General features: G+C 36.7%; 1 protein-coding gene across 1 annotated transcript in view; it reads right to left on the reverse strand.

Annotated features, from left to right (window-relative positions):
- Positions 1–4,091: 4,091 nt before the first annotated feature.
- LOC142337339 (uncharacterized) overlaps positions 4,092–22,226 on the reverse strand; it is a 46,576-nt gene continuing 28,441 nt past the window's right edge. The window contains exons 2-6 of the mRNA XM_075386556.1: positions 20,963–21,078; positions 16,815–17,104; positions 13,065–13,155; positions 8,953–9,164; positions 4,092–4,219 (exon numbers count right to left, since the gene is read on the reverse strand). Coding sequence (XP_075242671.1) covers positions 4,100–4,219; positions 8,953–9,164; positions 13,065–13,155; positions 16,815–17,093 — 702 coding nt within the window. The 5' untranslated portion in view covers positions 17,094–17,104; positions 20,963–21,078 and the 3' untranslated portion in view covers positions 4,092–4,099. The remainder of the gene's footprint in view (positions 4,220–8,952; positions 9,165–13,064; positions 13,156–16,814; positions 17,105–20,962; positions 21,079–22,226) is intronic.

Genomic DNA, 22,226 nt, shown 5'->3' on the forward strand with positions numbered 1-22,226 from the left:
AGAGAATTCGCAAAAGATAACTGATTGGATGCCTTTATACTTCCGTTGCCTTTATGATATACGTGACCTTAATATTGCCTTATGTTCAGTTGCGTTGGCCCTTAATATCCGTGACCTTAATATTGCCTTATGTGTTCAGTTGCGTTAGCCCTTAATATCCGTGACCTTAATATTGTGTTCAGTTGGTTTAACTAATTGACTTCAGTTATTTCCCCAATCTGTTCTTTTCTACCCGACTCAGAATTGTTTTCAGCCATCAAGCTGTTTTCGCAATCAGCAGCCATCAATGTTCTACCAATGTTCTATATCAAAGTTCTATCAATGTTCTATATTAAAGTTCTATCAATGTTCTATATCAAAGTTCAATCAATGTTCTATAAACGTTCTTAGTGTTTGTCGAACCACTGGTGCTGCTGTGTTATTTTGTTTCAGATTACTAAATATGATAATCTGGTGAATTGACTAATATTTGTACGGCTCGAATTCGGCGACTGGAGCGACGTGTGACACGCTCGAATTCGATCCAGCCCTTCAGTGGACCATAATTTCCCGCTATTCCCGTGTGGGCGCAATATTCCCAGGATTTGTGAAGTTAGCCACCTTTTTCACTGACCCCGCAGGCAGAGCTGCAAGCTGAAAATGACAATATTTACCAATTTAAAGCAAATTTGAAGTGCAATTCCCGCTAAAAGAAAGAACAGAGAACTGGAAACTAAAACTAATGAAACTCCGATCTTAATAATTTGCTTCATATATTTATAAGTTATAATTCATGTCATTATAGTTCTTGTCATTTATAAATTCATGTCATCTTTTCCTTCATTTATAAATTCATGTCAACTTTTCCTTCATTTATAAATTCATGTCATCTTTTCCTTTCCTTTTTTCCTTCAAAGGATGAGTTATAATGAAATAGTGCAAAGGATGAGTTATAATGAACGAGATGAGTGCCCATGAATTTAATAAAAGAGATGCGAGTGCATGGATTTAATAAAAGAGTTATAAATTGTAGTAGAGCGAGAACAATTAGGGGCAATTATCTCGCGTTAGCAGATTGAGTTTGTTCACGCTCAAGTGGTTTGTAATTACGCCTGGCCAGATCAAAATCAGACTGGCGCCACTTATGTGCATCTTACGAGCAGTCTGTTGCAAGTACATGTACATGTAAGATACATTAGGCGAGAAAGAATGTGCATAAAATTTGCATGCATATGACTCATTAGGTTGATAAAATACAACCTAACCATGCCCAGAAGTGACATGTACATAGTAATGATCTTCAAAAAATGCATGATGCAAATTTTACTGATACAGGGCTGAATTCGACTCACAGTTAGGTACGGGGAACTAGGCCTATTCTGGTTATGCTATATGGTATTTTTGGATAAGGAACAGGAAAACAAAAAGGGCGAAATTATTGAAAGTTCCCTGGAAATCTTCAAGCAAAAACGTTACCATTTCGAGGATCAATTATCCCCTGCCTAAACTAAATTGATGAATCCTGAAAACGGAGTCGTCAGAACTGAATAGTGTGGTCATAGGCCTCTTGTAAGCATGTCCTTTAGCTTTTCTGGTTTTTTGGTAAGAACGAGAATATGCACAATAGTTTGAACTCAACGCATATTCTACTTCATTCAACTTCAGCCTACATCCTCCGGGAAAGGTGTTTTCCCTAGTTTTGCAGATTTGCGTTACTTTCAAAAATCAAATCTCGACATCAAATCCGGAAACTGAGTACCTTTTTCCTGTTCGTTTAATTCCACATTATGCGAAAAATAATTTGCCTAAGTATAATCCAGATCGGGGTTACAAAATTTCACTATTCAAGTTACTTAAATCCATCAAACGTTTGTTAATTTGTTCGGTTTCTTTGAAGTAGTTATGCACGTGATTGCGCTCAATTTTAATTGGCTGTAAGCTTCACAAAAATCATTTTTTGGATATTAATTAAACTTTAGAAAGCGCCTTGCGTAATTCAAAATTTTTAGCTGAGAGAATTTTCGGGTAAAAATTTATATTAGTTGATTAAATGAGATCTCAGTTACGAAGCTCTGTTCTTCTTTTATAAGCACTTGTTAAAATCTTTGCATGATCAAAAGCGGAATCCAGCTATGAGTAAAACGGAAGTTAGTTACTTTTAACTGCGGGATACAAAATCTGTAGACTGGATTCCGCGATTCCTCATTTTTCTTCTTATTGCGGAATTCGGTTACAATTACTCTTTTAGGGGGTATCTGCAGTTGCAACGGCTGTGAAAATGGACCACAACAGGATGCGGCCCAACATCCCTTACTGGCAAGCCTAGTTCTCAACCCATTTACACCAACTTGTCTTGGGCTCTCTAACTTGGGCATCTCCTACAGCTCACTCTAACGTTCTTTCTTGTTCCCCAAGGCAACTGTCAAGTTAACTAAGCCTTTGAATGTAACCAGGCTGCGGAAGTGACATGCAATTTTTTTTATATGAGCAGCAAAACCAAAATACGCACGCACGGTCTTAGGAAGAGTTGATCTAGAAAAATTTGACGTAGGATTTCCACTCAATAAGTTATTTGTTCCAAAGAGCTAATAAAGTGTTAATTGGAGCGAATAGAAAGAAAACCCAACTGGTAATTGATTTCAGAAATTTCCTTCCTGGTAATGCTTGCAGATAAAAAGGAGACTTAGCAGTTTTGAGGTTACACATTCCAATGTTCAGAAGAAAATATCAGCCTTTGAATTTGGTCTCGAGAAATTACAAACAAAACCAAAAATGTAACTAAATTCCATCGTCGAAAGTGGTATCAGTATCACTCAATTCCACGAAACGCAACATTGGTTTTTTATTTAATGTTAAGTAATTAATCTAGGTTCTCCAACATGACAAAAATACTGTCAAAGATAAAAAGTGGGTCGACCAAAAAGATCGTACTCTCCTCGCGGGAAATTCGAGAACAAAATGCCAAAATTGTTCTGGAGTGATTCTTGCCGAAAAGGTGTCGCGAATCAAAATGTTTAGTTGTATAAAGTTACGCATACAGTCTAAATTGACAAAAGATATGACAAGGCGAAGGCCTGCAACCTATTTGAGCTATAAACCTCAATTTAAAGATTGGGGGCAAAAGATATTTGCCTGCAAAGTATTTGTGCTACAAATCTCATTTTTAAGATTGCGGGCTGAAAATATTACCTCATAAAAGAACGAATATAAACACACAAGCATAATAATGCCCACAAGAATCGGGTGGAGCTGCTGTGTGGGAGGAGATGCCAAACCTGTTTCTTTTTGGTGTTAAATAAATTGTTCGCAAGATGAAAATTTTATGGGTTTATCTTGTTTGAAGACATAATTTCTCAGAGCAGAAGTTACATTAAACTATTTAATTAGTTATATGAGTGCAGGGTGCAATCAATTTCCAAGACGAAAGACACAGAAAGTTGTCTGCGTTCGTGATCTAGAACAATATCAGTCTCATCACGCTTCTTTCCTCAATATTATCAGTGAAGCTCTGGGCTGGTAGTGGCGGAAAGCAACGTACATGTTCAATGTGAAACGGCTTCCTAATTTCCAGTTTGGCCGCGAAATCGAGAGAATTAGCAGCACACGTGGACTTGCAACATGTGTTTAAATGATGTGTATGTATGTGTTTTTGTGTGTGTGTGTGTTTAAAAGCATAAACGTGTTTATGTAACTAGTGTAAACAATTTAATAAAATGCGTATAATTTATTTGTTTAAATGAAGGTCATAGTGTATCCTAAACAGTTAAATTGTGGCTCATTTAGGGATACCGCGAGACTGCGTGATATGACCTCCCCAGAAACAGCATAAAACAGCCTCTAGCAGGGCTTGTGGTAATCAAATTTCTGTCTTTATGAAACCGCATGACTTTGTAGGAATCGGTACTTTTGCATGTTTTAAGATCGTCATAGGAAACCACTTACATCGAGGTCAGATTTGCCTCCGGTCGAGTTTAGCCATACTTTTGCATATAATAACGTTCATTTCTGACAAATCTAATACTACATTTTAATGTTTCTACCACTGCTGAGACAGAAATTGATGATAGAATTTCAATTCGATATGTGTTTATTAAGGGTAGAACCCTTTTCTAGTTCAGTTTCAATTATTGATGAAAGAGGGCTCCTTGTAGTCACATCTCTTCTCTCCTTTATGCTCACATATCTGTGAATCACAACATTCTTCATTGTTGTCACATGACGAATATCGTGTAGTGCAAGTCTAAACAAACAAAATGATTAAACCATTGGTAAAAAAATTCGTTTTTTATCAATGGCTAATCTGAATGGTTTTCAGTGTGAACCTAAAATGTGAAATAAGTTAATCACTACTATTACTTCTGAAAAAGAATTAATGTTCTTTTTAGGAAAAGCGTCAAAATATCACTGATTTTTGTTCAACCATCATCATACACATACCATGCTCGTGTCCTGAAAGTTTCTGAAAAGCGTGTTAGCGATACGTCTAACGGGGCAAGAACCTTGTACATAAAACAACTTTTAATATTACGATCGTGAAATCATAATTCGCTTAGGGGGGTAGAGATAAAGACAAAAACAACATATTCTTTCACTGACCCAAAAAAACTAACATTCCACATCGGCAAAATTTAGTCGACTGTACCCAGGTTGAGGTCCCAGACCGAAAGTCGATATATCCAGACCCAAATGAACGCACAAGGTGGCGTCGTGCGTTCAAAATTACACGGTCGGGAAAAAAAATGAACGCACGAAAGTCTGGACATATGCAATTTTGAACGCACGATAGTGTGGACATATGCAATTTTGAACGCACGATAGTCTGGACATATGCAATTTTGAACGCACGATAGTCTGGACATATGCAATTTTGAACGCACGATAGTCTGGACATATACAATTTTGAGCGCACGATAGTCTGGACATAAGCAATTTTGAACGCACGATAGTCTGGACATATGCAATTTTGAACGCACGATAGTCTGGACATATGCAATTTTTAACGCACGATAGTCTGGACATATGCATTTTTAAACGCACGATAGTCTGGACATATGCAATTTTGAACGCAAGATAGTCTGGACATAAGCAATTTTGAGCGCACGATAGTCCGGACATAAGCAATTTTGAGCGCACGATAGTCTGGACATATGCAATTTTGAGCGCACGATAGTCTGGACATAAGCAATTTTGAACGCACGATAGTCTGGACATAAGCAACTTTGAACGCACGATAGTCTGGATATATGCAATTTTGAACGCACGATAGTCAGGACATATGCAATTTTGAACGCACGGTAGTCTAAACATATGCAATTTTGAACGCACGATAGTCTGGAAATATGCAATTTTGAACGCAAGATAGTCTGGACATAAGCAACTTTGAGTGCACGATAGTCTGGACATATGTAATTTGAACGCACGATAGTCTGGACATATGCAACTTTGAACGCACGATAGTCTGATCATAGGTAACTTTGAATGCAGGACAGTCCGGACATAGGCCGTTTTGAACGCACGAAAAAATTTTCGTGCGTTCATGATCAGAAGACTATCGTGCGTTCAAAATGGCCTATGTCCAGACTTTCGTGCGTTCAAAGTTGCATATGTTCATACTAAAAAACTAACCTTTTATGCTTGTAGATGCCCATTAAGGTCTTTCGAAAGCAGGATAGCCTCGACAAAAGCGCACAGAATATCAATTTTGCAGTGGAAGACTTTTTTTGGAACACACAAAAGTCTGGACGTAGGCAATTTTGAACGCACGAAAGTCTTCACATAAGATCTTTTGAATGCGCGAAAGTCGGGACATGAGCGCACAAAAAATAAATTTTGGAGCTCACGATTTTTTCATTGGAACGCACAAAAGTCTGGACATAAGCAATTTTGAACGCACGAAAGTCTGGACATAAGGTCTTTTGAACGCACGAAAGTCTGGACATAAGGTCTTTTGAACGCAGGAAAGTCTTCACATAAGGTCTTTTGAACGCACGAAAGTCGGGACATGAACCCACAAATAATCAATTTTGGAGCGCACGAATTTTCTTTTGGAACGCACGAAAGTCTGGACATAGACAATTTTGAACGCACGAAAGTCTGGACATAAAGTCTTTTGAACGCACGAAAGTCCTCACAAAAGGTCTTTTGAACGCACGAAAGTCAGGACATGAACGCACAAATAATCAATTTCGGAGCGCACAAATTTTCCTTTGGAACGCACGAAAGTCTGGACATAGGCAAAATTGAACGGACGAAAGTCTGGACATAAAGTCTTTTAAACGCACGATAGTCTGGACTTGAACGCACAAATAATCAATTTTGGAGCGCACGAATTTTCCTTTGGAACGCACGATAGTCTGGACATATGCAATTTTGAGCGCACGATAGTCTGGACATAAGCAATTTTGAACGCACGATAGTCTGGACATAAGCAACTTTGAACGCACGATAGTCTGGATATATGCAATTTTGAACGCACGATAGTCAGGACATATGCAATTTTGAACGCACGATAGTCTAAACATATGCAATTTTGAACGCACGATAGTCTGGAAATATGCAATTTTGAACGCAAGATAGTCTGGACATAAGAAATTTTGAGCGCACGATAGTCTGGACATATGTAAGTTTGAACGCACGATAGTCTGGACATATGCAACTTTGAACGCACGATAGTCTGATCATAGGTAACTTTGAATGCAGGACAGTCCGGACATAGGCCGTTTTGAACGCACGATAATCTGATCATGAACGCACGAAAAAATTTTCGTGCGTTCATGATCAGAAGACTATCGTGCGTTCAAAATGGCCTATGTCCAGACTTTCGTGCGTTCAAAGTTGCATATGTCCATACTAAAAAACTAACCTTTTATGCTTGTAGATGCCCATTAAGGTCTTTCGAAAGCAGGATAGCCTCGACAAAAACGCACAGAATATCAATTTTGCAGTGGAAGACTTTTTTTTGGAACACACAAAAGTCTGGACGTAGGCAATTTTGAACGCACGAAAGTCTTCAAATAAGATCTTTTGAATGCACGAAAGTCGGGACATGAGCGCGCAAAAAATAAATTTTGGAGCTCACGAATTTTCCATTGGAACGCACAAAAGTCTGGACATAAGCAATTTTGAACGCACGAAAGTCTGTACATAAGGTCTTTTGAACGCACGAGAGTCTGGACATAAGGTCTTTTGAACGCAGGAAAGTCTCCACATAAGGTCTTTTGAACGCACGAAAGTCGGGACATGAACCCACAAATAATCAATTTTGGAGCGCACGAATTTTCTTTTGGAACGCACGAAAGTCTAGACATAGACAATTTTGAACGCACGAAAGTCTGGACATAAAGTCTTTTGAACGCACGAAAGTCCTCACATAAGGTCTTTTGAACGCACGAAAGTCAGGACATGAACGCACAAATAATCAATTTTGGAGCGCACAAATTTTCCTTTGGAACGCACGAAAGTCTGGACATAGTCAAAATTGAACGGACGAAAGTCTGGACATAAAGTCTTTTAAACGCACGATAGTCTGGACTTGAACGCACAAATAATCAATTTTGGAGCGCACGAATTTTCTTTTGGAACGCACGAAAGTCTAGACATAGACAATTTTGAACGCACGAAAGTCTGGACATAAAGTCTTTTGAACGCACGAAAGTCCTCACATAAGGTCTTTTGAACGCACGAAAGTCAGGACATGAACGCACAGATAATCAATTTTGGAGCGCACAAATTTTCCTTTGGAACGCACGAAAGTCTGGACATAGGCAATTTTGAACGCACGAAAGTCTGGACATAAGCTCTTTTGAACGCACGAAATTCTTCACATAAGGTCTTTTGAACACAAGAAAGTCGGGACATGAACGCACAAATAATCATTTTTGGAGCGCACGAAATTTCCTTTGGAACGCACGAAAGTCTGGACATAGGTAATTTTGAACGCACGAAAATCTGGAAATAAGGTCTTTTGAACGCACGAAAGTCCTCACAAAAGGTCTTTTGAACGCACGAAAGTCAGGACATGAACGCACAAAAAATCAATTTTGGAGCGCACAAATTTTCCTTTGGAACGCACGAAAGTCTGGACATAGGCACAATTGAACGGACGAAAGTCTAGACATAAGGTCTTTTAAACGCACCATAGTCTGGACTTGAACGCACAAATAATCAATTTTGGAGCGCACGAATTTTCCTTTGGAACGCACGAAAGTTTGGACATAGGCAATTATGAACGCACGAAAGTCTGGACATAAGGTCTTTTTAACGCACGAAAGTCTTCACATAAGGTCTTTTGAACACACGAAAGTCAGGACATGAACGCACAAATAATCAATTTTGGAGCGCACGAACTTTCCTTTGGAACGCACGAAATTCTGGACATAGGCTATTTTGAACGCACGAAAGTCTGGAAATAAGGTCTTTTGAACGCACGATAGTCTGGACATAAACGCACAAATTATCAATTTTGGAGCGCACGAGCTTTCCTTTGGAACGCACGAAACTCTGGACATAGGCAATTTTGAAAGCACGAAAGTCTGGCCATAAGGCCTTTTGAACGCACGATAGTCTGAACATAAACGCACAAATTATCAATTTTGGAGCGCACGAGCTTTCCTTTGGAACGCACGAAAATCTGGAAATAGTCAATTTTGAACGCACGAAAGTCTGGACATGAGGACTTTTGAACGCACGATGCACGCACGAAAAATTTTGCGCGAACGAATGTCTGGACATAGGCACTTTCCGTCTGGGATGGTCTGGACATAGGCACTTTCCGTCTGAGACGGTCTGGACATATCGATTTTCGGTCTGGCACCTCAACCTGGGTATTAATCAATGAATGTGTCCAAAAGTAAAACTGTGCGAACGAAATTTCTCTTGCCTTGAAACCTTGATATTTATTTAGAATTTTTTGTTACCTTGAAAATAAGAATAATTTTTTTTTCAAAAATTATTCAGACTTTAGATTTTGCTTACATTTCCCCCACAACGCTTGCGATCCATAGTCCCAAGATCCAAGTAACTGAATGACCTCAGATTCTGGTTAAAGAAGGAAAGTTTTCCGTGAACAGACAATCCTCCATGTGAACAACCTTCCTTGCCTTGTTCATACCAATAGAAGATAGAGTAAACACAAGTGGGAAGATAACTCCCTTTTTGGAACAAGTAAGTTGGTCCCCCCACATCACCTGATAAGGAGAAATAGATTTTAATTATTTCTAAATAAATATACCAATATTTATCGTAGTAGTATCAATACAGCTTTTCACTTATGAATAATTGTGTTGAATATTGTCAATATATTTTTACAACTACCCGAGTCGAGGTGTGAACGCTTACAATGGCTCAAAAATATAAGAGTTTGAATGAATGCGTTGAATGGTTGTAAAAGTTGCGGTTTTTAGCACAGTTTATGCGATGGAAGAGGTGGAAGAAGTTTTCACCGCTAAAAAGGCAAGTCATACAGCTACTCCCAAGTCTGGCCAGACCGAATTGAGCTCTGATCAGACCATATTCGAGCGTACACATGTTCTCGGTGCGCTCGAATTACATGGTCTGGAAAAGGCTTCAATCGCACTTTTGTCTGGACAATAGTCTGGAACTTGCCTGATCAGAGGCCACTTTTGTCTGGGACGGTCTGATCAGAAGCCACTTTGGTCTTGACCTCAACCTGGGTGACACCAATAAATCACTGACAAATTTTAGTGGTAAATTTTGCGGATTTTTTTTTTTGAGCGATTATCTTATTCTCACTGATAAATACTGCTATTAATCGTACAAAACTTTCCCGTACACGTTACACATTCTGATTTGTAGTAAATCTGGTTTAAATGACAATGAATTGTAAGAGAACTAAGTGATAGTTGCAGCTGATCAAAAGAAAGTAACTCATTATTAATTTCTTTTTTATTGCAACCAGCCGCGAAAAACTTTGTAGTAACTCAAGTCGAGGAGTCCGATCAAATTCCGCTCAAAAAATGAAACAGACAACCTGAATGAGCGGAATTCGACCGGAATGGGCGGAGTTGTTGAAAAAAGATGCCAGAAATTAGCGGAATTCTAACGGGAAAAAACGTAAGTAATGAGCGGATTTTCAATGGCGGAATAAAAATGCAAGAAGTGAGCGGATTTCAACAGTAACAGAAAATGTAAGCTTTGAGCACAAATATTGAACCCCTTAAAATGAAGAAATATCCATATACGGAGTTGTAAGTTCGTCAATATAAACAAAAGTGGTATTCCAGCACAAAGTCTCGACTTCTGACCAGACCGTACTCGGTCCATAATGGGTGTGAAAAGACAGCGCTCGATGTTATTGGGTACGAAAGGATTACTGTCTCAAAAAAGTTTAAAATCTAAAAAAAGTTTTCGTACTGAAAGTCTAGGAGCAGAGAAATGTAGGAACAATTACAAATCTTGAGGTCTCGAAACCAAACCCAGGTTGAGGTCCTCGGTCAAAAGTCCTTACAAAATTTTTGCCAATGACAGTACCCAAGCAGGCCAATAATGCTTATGATGCAGAAATTGCCTAGTTCTAACTTTCGGTGCGTTCACGTGCTCGTACAAAAACGCTTATGAAAAGACCCGTCCGGACCAAAATGCGACATGATACAGACTTTGGCTCGTTCACTTTATGAAAAGACTAAGAAAGACTAAACAATCTCATGATCCAGACATTGGCTCGTTCAAGCAGTGAAAAGAATCAGGTAGACCAAAAACAACTTATGATCCATACTTTGCCTCGTTCATTCCTTTGTGGCCTTTTGAGGACCTTCTCCCATGTTCTGTAGATTGAATGTGACTTAATGAAGGTGCAATAAAAAAGAGCCTCGATTTATTCTTGGGCTGCCAGATAAATTCTCAGAATTTTTCTTGTGGTCCCGGAGAGTAAAGATCCTAATGATGAGTGACAACTTGCAAGAGTCTTGCAAGTTGATTCAAAACAAGCATGATTCTTGCAAGTTTTCACACTCATCACTAGGATCTTTACTGTCCGAGATCACAAGAAAAATAGTGAAAATTTTTCTCGCAGCCCAAGAATAAATCGAGGCTCTCTTTATAGCGCATTCATCAAGTCACATTTAACCTACAGCACATGGGAGAAGGTCCCCAAAAGGGCACAAAGGAAAGAACGAGGCAAAGTATGGACCATAAGTTGTTTTTGGTCTACCTGATTCTCTTCACTACTTGAACGAGCCAAAGTCCGGATCATGAAATTGTTTGCTCTTTCTGAGTCTTTTCATAAATTGAAGGAGCCCAACTCTTTATCCTATCGCATTTTGGTCTGGACGGGTCTTTTCATAAGCGTTTTTGTATGAGCACGTGAAGGCACCAAAAATTAGAACGAGGCAAGGCCTAGGTCATAAGCATTATTGGTCTGCTGGGTATTGTCATAGGCAAAAACGTTATAAGGTCTTTTGATCGAGGACCTCAACCTGGGTTTGAAATCTTACAAGATATCAATCAAAGCAAAAAAATGAATTAGAGTAAAACTTTTTTAGAAATTTTTAGCCCGGATTCAAAATCTTGCAAAAATCTTGCAAGTTTTTGAGTTCTGGAAAAAATATTTGTTTACTTTTGGTAGCTAAAATTAATTGAAAACTAAATGAAATGGCTGATATCGGAATGTTTGATCAGCGGAAGTAAATCTAATTGACTTTTTTGTAAACGCCATTTGAATGTGAAATCTTGCAAAAATCTGGCAAGTTTCTTGCAAGATTTTGACTTAAAACACAACTTTCCGACAAATAACTAGAGACATTTAGAACCAACCAAATCCGTTTTTCAAAAGTTCTTATTAATTCTCCTATCCATCAGAATGGTTATAGACGATAAAGTTTTGATTTTAGGTCCTTACTTCAAAAAGTGCTACCATATGATTGTGAAGTTCGGAAACACAAAACATTCATTTTTTTATGTAAAATTTCTTCTTTTTTCTTTACCCTTAGGCTTATGCAGGTCAAAATGATAAAAACACACCTTCGCTAGGCTTAGGTTGGTTGTGATTTGGAGAAATTTACGATTAGTGATAGGTAAAGCCAAGTTTTGCATTTTCAAAGAAAAGTCGGTTTCTTGTTAAATGTCCATCCCCTTCCTTTTTGCCTTTTGGGACCTTCTCCAGTGTGCTGTGGATTAAATGTGACCTATTTCAAAGTGCTTTTGTGATGTTTTTTTTCATCTTGACCTATCCGGGGTTCCTTTTAAGGATTTAAAATGAGTGTCCTATAAGAAAAATAGCCTCGGTTTTTTTCTTGGGCTGCAAGAAAAATTCTCACAGTTTTTCTTGTGGTCTTGGACAGTAAAGAGAGCTCGCGAAATAGCTCAAAATAGCTTAAACACTCGTTTTAAGTAATTTATTGCTCTCTAATAATCGTTTTTGTTTACCTACGGTTTGTGTGGCGGAGGCCATTGGTGCAAAAAATGTTTAAAAAAAGTGTCTGCTTCAGACTTTAGCTCGCATATGACAAAATTGTTTGCTCGTTTGTTTAACAGAACCTGCTCGTGTATTTTTTGAACGCATAGTAACCCCTGTATGCGCTCAAAAATGGTCTGCGTCACGAGTCCATCAACATGGGTAGAGATTTGGTCTAGGTGACTTGCGAAAAAAGTTTTGCTCAAAATCCGATCATTTCTTACATTTTTATTCCGCTCTAAATCCACCCATTGCTTGCCTTTTTATTCCGCTCAAATTCCGCTGATTCCTTGAATTTATACCGCTCATGTTCCGCTCAATCCTTGCGTTTTTTCCGCTCAAAATCCGCTTATTCCGGTCAAAAAATGTAAGGGCTTTGAGCGGATTTTGCTAAAATTTCCGCCCAAATCCCGCTCAATTCTTGCATTTTTTTCTCCGCTCATTCCCCAGCCCGGAAAGTATCACCAAGTGAAAAAAAAAAGTAACCAAAACATTAGTAAAAACTAAAACAACTAGTTCTTTTGTTATTTTTTTTCCTGATTTTTTTTTAGAATTCCGTTCAAAAGTCCAAACAATTGCATATAAAATTCATTTTTTTCAAAAGAAAAATAAGGCAAAACAGTTAGAAAGTAATCTGGTTTGAATGCTATAACATATTCTGGAAAGTTTTTCTTACCATCTTTGTGACAAGTTGTATCTGCTTTATAACATACAAGTGAGTTTGGGTCAGGTTGTGCTGATTTCAAATCCGGATCATTGGTCGTGTTCTGCAGATTACAATCAACGATTTCTACATCCATTTGCTAAAAGTATAGGGACAAAATCATCGATGAAAATTTAAAAAAAAAATTGACATTTTTCTTGTAAGAAACTGAACACAACACAATGAAAACAAAACAAATGATGGGTGTTTCTTCTTTTGTTTTCTTTTTTTATTCAATTACTAACGTTAAACTCCATTTACACTAATATTTTCAATATTGAGATACTCATTTAAAACATGGAAAAGAGACTGAATCGTTTTTTTCGAGATTTTTTTTATTCATGATGTCCTTCCAATATTCTCTAGTCAGATATCAGCCCTCCCATTGCCTCCCAGGTTTAGGCTTCAACTTTTGAGAAGAATTTATAATTTCAGTAGAGGGGTCCATTATTGACTATAAGTACACAGTCCAGCTCTTATCTTAAGTCGAGGTAAAGTCTTTTTATGGTCCAGATATGGTCTGTTCATAGCAAGTTAAGGTCGAGCGTGGTCTTTTAATAGGTCTAGCATGGCCTTTTCATTGAGTCTCGGATCGCAAAACGGGTAGAATTTTGCCAAAAAATCTTAAGAAATATTGAATTCTTAAGAAAAATTAGTTTTCAAATTTATTGCGAATTTTTCAAAAAAAAAAACATTTTCTTTTTTCCCTGATTTCGCAAAAATCTTTATTCCACGTGAAAAATTCCCAGATGAATTAGCTGTTTACGGATTCTCTGCAGCCATTGCAACAACTATGTTCTACACTATGTACCTGATGGAAGACAATAAGCAAAACCGAATTGATTTTTCAACAAAATCGAAATATTGTCTCCGTGTTTCTCGGGATTTTATTGTTGCTGCAGAAACTAGCGACTTTGCTTTGTCTACAAAAAAACGTCTAGCTTTAGTGTTAAGCTAGCGTATCTAATTTCGAAAAATTTGAAGCCATAACGTACGATAAAAGTTTATGGGTTATGAACCTTCAACTGATAATTTTTAATAAAAAATCTCCTAGATTTTCTGAGATTGCTTGACTGCAAATAATTGTCAAATTTTTGTTGTCTCAACGACCGCAAACTTTTTTCAGCTCGTTCTCCTCTCAAACTAAAGGGCAGAACTTGTTGGAAAAAGGGGAAAAATAGATTCTACAAACAACAGATTAGTACCTGATAAAGCTACTAAAAGGTACAACAAGAAAGTGTCGAAGCCATTAAGTTCATGCATTTCATTTTTCCCTGCAAACTATATCTGTTGAAAGTCCTGTTAACGCCAATTTCGAAGGGAACCAAAACTATGAAAAAATATCCCAAAAAAATTAAGAAAACTGATGGCATCAAAATCATTTAAAAAAATCTATATTTGGAAGCTAAAACCGCTTTCCAGATAATTTTTTGTATCAGTAGAACGAATAGGGATTTTGTCATCGGTGCTACTGACCTACAAGATTTCAGAAAATTTAGAAAGTTTACGATCAGTTAATGTTCAAAAAACATTTTTTTTTTTGAAAGTTTACTGATTTAGAGTCTTAACAGCCATTAGCTGTGCACTGAAAACACTAGATAGATTCAATTATTTCTCTTTAGGAAGCCTATCGCACTTTCAGTCTTTGATTCTGTCCTGCAGAAATTTATTTAAAAAAACTCAAAAAAGTCAAAAACGCAAAATAAAATTCTAAATCCGGGAGTCGAGATCACAAATTCATCAACATTTTTTAAACCACACAACTTCAAAATTCTTGGAAACCAAAAGTTTTTCAATAAAAATTTCTGATAAAAGTACTTAAAGGTACTTAAGAAACCAACAAGATATGCTTTTACTTAGACTTAGCCCTAGAACCGGAATAAAACCGGACCAAAGCAGCAGAAAAACTCAAAAAGTTACGAAAAATTATTGAAACCAATAAAATCATGAGCTCACAGTAATTCGGTTAAAATAAACTTAAACTATAAAATACGCCTCGAAGGGAAGGGAAAGATATCTATCGATCATAAGTCATCATCAAAAAGTTATGACATTAAAGCTTATGACTATGAAAACGACAAAAAGGCTAATATCAAAAGTTCACAAGTAAAGTAAGAAAAGAAAATCTCGACGCCATTGAATTAATAGGTCTTTCTCTGCAGTCTACATCTATTGAAAGTCATTTTCGAAAGGAACCAAGATTATGAGAAATTAAAATTATCCAAAATAATTTCTGAAAAATAGAAATGGTGTCATCAAAATAAAAAAATCTATAGCGCAAAGATAAAACCGTTTTCCAGATTTTTTTTTGGTAGCAGTAGAAATTAGCGAGGTTCTGTCATTGGTGGGAATGAGCTAAAAGTTAACGGAAATTTGAGAAAAATTACGATCAGTTAATGCTCACGAAACAGTTTTTTTTTAATTTATTAATTTAAAGTCTTAACAGCCATTAGCTGTGCATTCAAAACATTAGATTGGTTCAACTAATGCCCGTTAGGAAGCCTACAGCACTTTTAGTCACTGAGTCTCTGCCTTAGAAATGTATAAAAGTCTCAAATAAATCAAAAACTCTTAAAGAAATTACGAAAACTCGGAGTCGAAGTCATAAAAAACACGAGGAATTCCTTGAAAACAAAATTTTTGTTTATGGTGCCCCATTTGGTTCTAAACGATATTCGTCATCAATGAAATTTTTTATATGAAAAGTGACTATTGTGACCTTGCTTTTAAATTTTGTCTATTAGTAACATAAAATTGTCTCAGTTTGTGGCGTAAATTTTTTTTTTTTATTTAACATTTGATAGAAAAATCTTAAATTGAGGAAAAAACCATAAGAGTGATTAAAATCATGCCAAATATCACGTGTTCACATAAAAGTTTAAAACTCGATAATTCCTCAAAAAACGTAATTCATGTTTTTATTTAATTCCAAATTCTGGGCTGCAAGAGCTTTCATTTATACGACTCGTAATTTCCTTCCGATCGATCGTCCAAAAATGACTGGACAAAAAAACTCATTTGAGTATATTGTTCCTCACCCCCGCAAGTGAGATCGGAACAATAAACCATTTCGTTGTTTCCCAACGTGAGCGTCTGCTTTTGAACAAGGACATAGGAGCATTCAAAGTTTTTGGTATCAGTAAGAACACAAGTTTGATTAATATAATTATAGTTTTTTAAAATTCATAATCAAAAGAATGTTAGTGGATAACTGAATAGTCTGTCATGAGACTTTTTTGTTACAAATATTTTTTTCTTTTCGGTATGCTCTGATTAACTTAGTTCGGAGAAAAATACTATCAACGGCACTACGGAGCTTGGTATGCTAATTATGAAGTGATGAAGAAGTTTGTTCTAATATCTAAAAATGCATATTCATATTTCTTTTGGGTCAATTGTGTTAAGAGTCTTGAAAAAGACAGTTAATATGAAAAAGTAGTACCAGTAAGGTGAATATGTATAATCGTGCAACAGTGTGGTGCGAATCTTAAGAGATTATGCATCACGTCCGTGTTTTTGTGTTTCGCCTCTATGAACATGTTAGACATCTGAAGTCTTATAAACACATAAACCCCACAAATAACTTGCTAAAAGAACACTCAATGAACAACAGTAGGGGGTCTGAAACCGGCTGATGGCTGAAAGAGAATAAATCCTTTTTCACTCGTATCACTCCTGTTTCAGACCGAATACTTTTTTAAAGCTGATAGTGAAATCTCAAACCCTGAGCTTTGTGCATGAATCAACTTCTCTGTCTTTAATCCACTGACCCATTCCAACAGATCGGAGTACAGTATCATGTGCAGGCATTTCTCCGGGCAAATTTCTACAAGCCTCAATGTATTCAACTGTGTCCGTAAAATCAAAATCGTTCTTCAGTCGAATTAGAGCATGTTGATCTGTGTAGGCTTTGCTGGGTGTCTTCTCATACTCGTGATAGTAGTAAATACATTTGATATCTCCTCCTGCCTGACTCGTTTTGCCCTCGTCGTTTGATGGCATTGTGAAGTCACCTAAATGGGTTAATTGGTTGCAAAGGACTGTAATTTTCGAAAAATTGAATTTCGGATACAAATCTCAGAAACCCCGATGAAAATTGCTAATCCGATTTTGGATCATCGTTAATTTTTTTTTTAAAAACCGTGCTTGAAAACAGTAGTCCAGAGTCTTAATGGTTAATGAGGCGCAGTTCGAAAAGTAAAAATAGAGTGTTTAGTAGTAAAAGAGGTGAGTGGTGCATGAATTTACCTTAAAAGAAAGAAAATGTTGAGGAAAAATTTCTTTTGAACATTGTTCATTGCCGATTATGATGAGCATGCTAAAATGGGAGATATCTCCCGTTGATATAACTTTAAGCACTTTGTTGCTACTCATAAGTATCACCGCCCGCTAATGAGATCATCGGTTTGGTTTTAAAAACTAATAAGATTAACTAATAACTAACTATTTGTTATGTTCTTTGACTATGCCTCATAGTTCATGGTATACTGATTCAATAAAAACTGTGTTAAAAGTACTTTATCGCGACTTGGTCTGGTCTCTTCGATGTGCTCTGGTTTAGACCTCGACTTATGAAAACTCTTTATAATTATAGTGTGGGGTACGATATTGACTATAAATACACGGCCCAGCTCCTATATAAAACCAAGGTAAAGTCTTTTCCTTGTCGAGATAAGATTTTTTCATAACAAATTAAGGTCGAGCATGGTTTTTCAATGGTCTTTTCATGAGTCGAGGTTGCTTTTTTGAGGGATTATAACTCAACTAATAAACAAAGCACTAACGATCGACTTTTCATTGCCAGTGAGCTTTGTGTGTTATAATTTAGTTCGTTTGTTTCTTAAGTTCATTTTTTAAATATATTTATAAAAGCACCGAGCAAAGAGAAATGGTCTTTTCATACCACACTTCGGTCCAACTTGGTCTTTTCATAAGTCGAAGGTCTTAATCTGGAACCTGGTTGGCTAATCAATGACAGATAAGCGCAACCGCAAAGATGTAGTGGTATAAAATTAGTGTCATAGTAAAAGAGCAATATCGCAAAAAAGATTAATCCAAGAATTGTATTAACACTCCTCGGCAGTAGTCCTCTGCAAAATCAAGTCAACCAATGTGTAATAGTCGGCTCTCGATCCAACAAGGTTTCCGTTAGTTTTTGCTGTAATCTGAAACCACATTGATTGTGGAGTTTGAAAGGTATCTTGAGAGTTGGCTGAGTTCATTGAAATTCTGTTTCGACTCTCTTCAAATATGTTGCAAAATATTCTACGGATGTGAACTAATTTTGAGTGAAACATCAAACTTTCTAAAAAATCAAATTAAGACAAACTTCTCTCTTCTAGGTCTCTCTCTAGATGCTGCTCTGTGATCTTAGAACAATTCTGCTGCAGAACGCCTAAACTCTGAGAAAAAACACTACAACAGTCATCATGCCTAAGAAAAATTTGGCTATATATTTTCTCGTGTTGAGAGCTGCTTCAGACGGTCGGTGTGGCAACATTGTTGCAGAAGAGTTTCGAGGCTCGATAATACAATTTTCATCAGATCTCTGTTCCTTAATAGCTGCTTTTTCTCGAACCATAAGACTAGAACGTCAGGTATAGCATCTTATCGAAATTTACTATTTCTTTTTAATTCATATCAGCAATGATGAAAGCAGACAATTCGAAGTAATCTACAGAAAATTTAATATTAGAGTGCAAAATGACCACCAATATCTATCCGAGCAGTTTTTTGTACTTTTCAATCCTGTTTCGGCTTCAGGAAGATCTGCTGCAATACAATTTTAGGTACCCAGTTTAGATTTGTCACCCTAATAAGAATTTTTGTTTCCTGCCACTGTCGGATGCTCACAGTGGAATAAGAAGCTTCGTTTTTTGTTGCTCATTGTTTATCTGTTTAAAATGAAGATTAGTTTTTAAAGGCTGTTGTTCAAGAACACTACTGGTAACTGTTTTCATCCTTTTAGAATGCTACCTTGAGTAGGAACTTAATCTTCTCCCAAAAAAAGGCAGCATTAAAAAAACTGAATATGAAATTGAAATTTCGTTTGTCAAGCCTGAAAGTCCATCAAAAGTCTTGTGAACTTGTTTGAAAACCAAGACTACTAAGTGGACAGATAAATTTCAACTAGATGTCACCTAAGAAAATGTATCTGGAAAAGGCTAGATATCAGCTTAAAAAAAGTTTGTGGTCAGGTTACTGTATCCATGAAAAAGAAAAATTAAGGGATTTACAGGCATTTACATATATCAGAGGTAGAAAACGATTAGTTCATAGGCATAGACAACAAGTTGTTCTATTTGCAACCTTTTAGTATAATTACATTGGAAAAAATGCAAAAAGCACAATTGCTCAAATGTATATTCTGGGCTCGGCGCTGATTTACGCATGTATTATCAGCACATGTATTAAGATCAGAGAAACATCCGATAGCCTCAAATTTTGATGTAAAGGTCACATGTTTTTGCAAATTACAAAGCGCAAAAACTAGGGAAAACTGTGACTGAAGCTAAGGATGTGATATCGTCGCTGACTCTATTCTAATCTTTTGATGAAAATTAGCTGCCGAGATTGGTGACAAGGAATGGCAATTTGCTTAGTGTTTTTTTATCATTGTCAATGATTTTCGCCAGGTTTGCTGAAATACGAAAAGCCAACAAAAGTTTGTATTTTTTATTCCGTTTTTTTTTCATTTTGGCATGGAAAGCAAAACGCTTGGTTGGCCTCATTCTCATTGGCCTTTTCCCAGAAGTAAAAAAATGTTTGCGAAAAATTTGTTGATAAATTTCTCCTTACCGCTCTATATAGGAATCGGCCATGAGGGCGTTACTCCAAATCTCACTCTATTTCACGAAAAAAATGTGACTTCTTTTTCCTGAAAAACACAGATTTTTTTTCCAATAATTGTTGTGAAAGTGTTTCTCAAAATTTTGGACTAACCATTTTGATTTCTATAAGGACCAAAAACGATAATCTTTTTTACTGTTTTCACTGCGGAGATTTAATATGCTCACTGTGGACAAGTTTCTTATTTTCAAATTTTAAACAGCGGGAAATGACCCTGTTTGACCGCTCTTGGGAACCATATCAAAGAACCATATATGGTTCCATGCAAGGCCATACAAAATTTCACATATGATTTTGATGTGGTTGTGAAGATTTCTTTATATGAGATTTATATGGTATCCTGCATTAAGCGCTTTAGACGACTTATGGTATAATAGTACCATATAAGATTCTTACTTGGTTTTTATGTGGTCAAAATATGGTTCTAATATGGCTCTTACATGGTCCATACTTGATTCTTACATGATCCATTCATGGTTCTTAAATGGTTCTTACACGGAGCCAAAAAATTTTCCTTCATGGTTTTTAAATGGCTCCGTGGTTCTTTCAAGCTCGTTTGCCAAGTTAACATAAACTCAATATATGGCTTGAATACGGTTGCCAAGAAAGGTTTCTAGTGGGCAACCCGGGACAGCAGGAAACCATAAATATCATCTATTATCTAGTAAGGCTACAAACAAACTACTTCTTTTTTTTCAATTCATTTTGGAGAAGACTGCTCATTCTCGTTATCAAAGTCCAATTACAGAATTGTTGAAGCACTTTGCTAATCGGTCTGAAATTTTTATCCCTACATGACTACAAATCATTTATCACTTACTATGATTACTAAAAATCCTACTTGACATCGTAAAAGAATAATCGATAATCTCCTGGAAATCTTCACAGGGAAGCTTTTATATTTATGGAATGATGAAATGGAGGGCTGACTGTCCTGGCTTAAACCGACTTTTTACAACAAAGTGGTCTCAAATTAAAATGAAAGAAAGAATTTTGCGTTAACTCGGTTTGAAGAAACTTACCAGCATTGACAGCCAGTTTACCTTTATCCCAGGCAAACTTTTTCTTTTTAGGGTTCCAGACACAGCTAGCATGGGTCAAAATTACATTCAACTGCAACAAGACACCTCCGCAAACACTAAAATATTTAGTTTTGATGACATTTTAGCAACTGGTGTATAAAAAGTTGTTATTCAACCGTTTAGGTAAAGATTTTTACAACCCGCTTGACGATGTTAATACACGGCGGAGATTATTCCATATCCACGGCAGAGGGTGTATTGAGCCATTAGTACTGTACTTACCAAACAAGGTGTTGACAGTACCCGTACTGAACCCCCACAGCCTATCAGGACTGATTCAAAGAACTTCCAGAGGCCAAGTCTTGGCAGAGAGATGTCAAGACTTGGGTAGCGGAGCCAAGACTTATGACCTCTCTGGTCAGAGAGAGGCCAAAATTTGGGTTTTCTGGGCAGAGCAGAACCCAAGTCTTGGGTTTCTCTGGACAGAGTTAAGGCTGACATCACGAAGACTCGATGTTCTTCATTTAATGAGGGAAACGCCCCGACATTTGGTATTCAGTTACGCGTTTTGGCGCCACTCTGGTTAGAGAAAATCCAAGTCTTAGATTTCTCTGCCAAGTCTTAGAAATCGTTTCCTCGGTTTGCGTTATGAAATATCCCCGTTAGAGATGAAAAAACTCTAACCAAATAAGACCAAATAAGACCCAGGCTTACGTAGTGTTTTTATCAAATAAGACCCAGGCTTACGTATTATGTCTCAAAAACAGATTAAATGTAATTTGTATTAAAAAAACGAAACATTCGCGGTTTGAGTGGACAACATAAAATTTTAACTGATTAAATCATTACACTTACACAGCTGGTTATTAGATCCCGAAATTTATAAGAAAATTAAGAAGTGTTAGTGTAATTGATTTGCGGTCATTTAAATTAACTCTGCTCTAGTTTCCAGAAAAAAAGTAATATTTGAAATTTTTTGTGCATTTCAGAATTCAGCAAAGATTTTTTGTCGCATATCTTCTTCCCTTGGTTTTATCTAAAATGTAAGAACGGTTGGGTTTTTTGAGCTGAGTTTCAATTGGTTCCTAAGATAGAAAGAGAATCACAGCTTTTTGTCTAAATTAGTATCTCAATAATGATATCGTTCTCAGTTAATGTCATTAATGTTATTTCAAAAATTTACCTTAAATTAAGTTTTTCTTCTCAAATTCAAGAAATGCTACTCATTGCGTGTGCGAGTTAGCGTGCTTGTTAGTATGTTTTT

The sequence above is a fragment of the Convolutriloba macropyga genome, chromosome 3 (genome assembly GCF_964194025.1).
Source record: "Convolutriloba macropyga chromosome 3, txConMacr16.3, whole genome shotgun sequence".
Classification (NCBI taxonomy): domain Eukaryota; kingdom Metazoa; phylum Xenacoelomorpha; order Acoela; family Convolutidae; genus Convolutriloba; species Convolutriloba macropyga.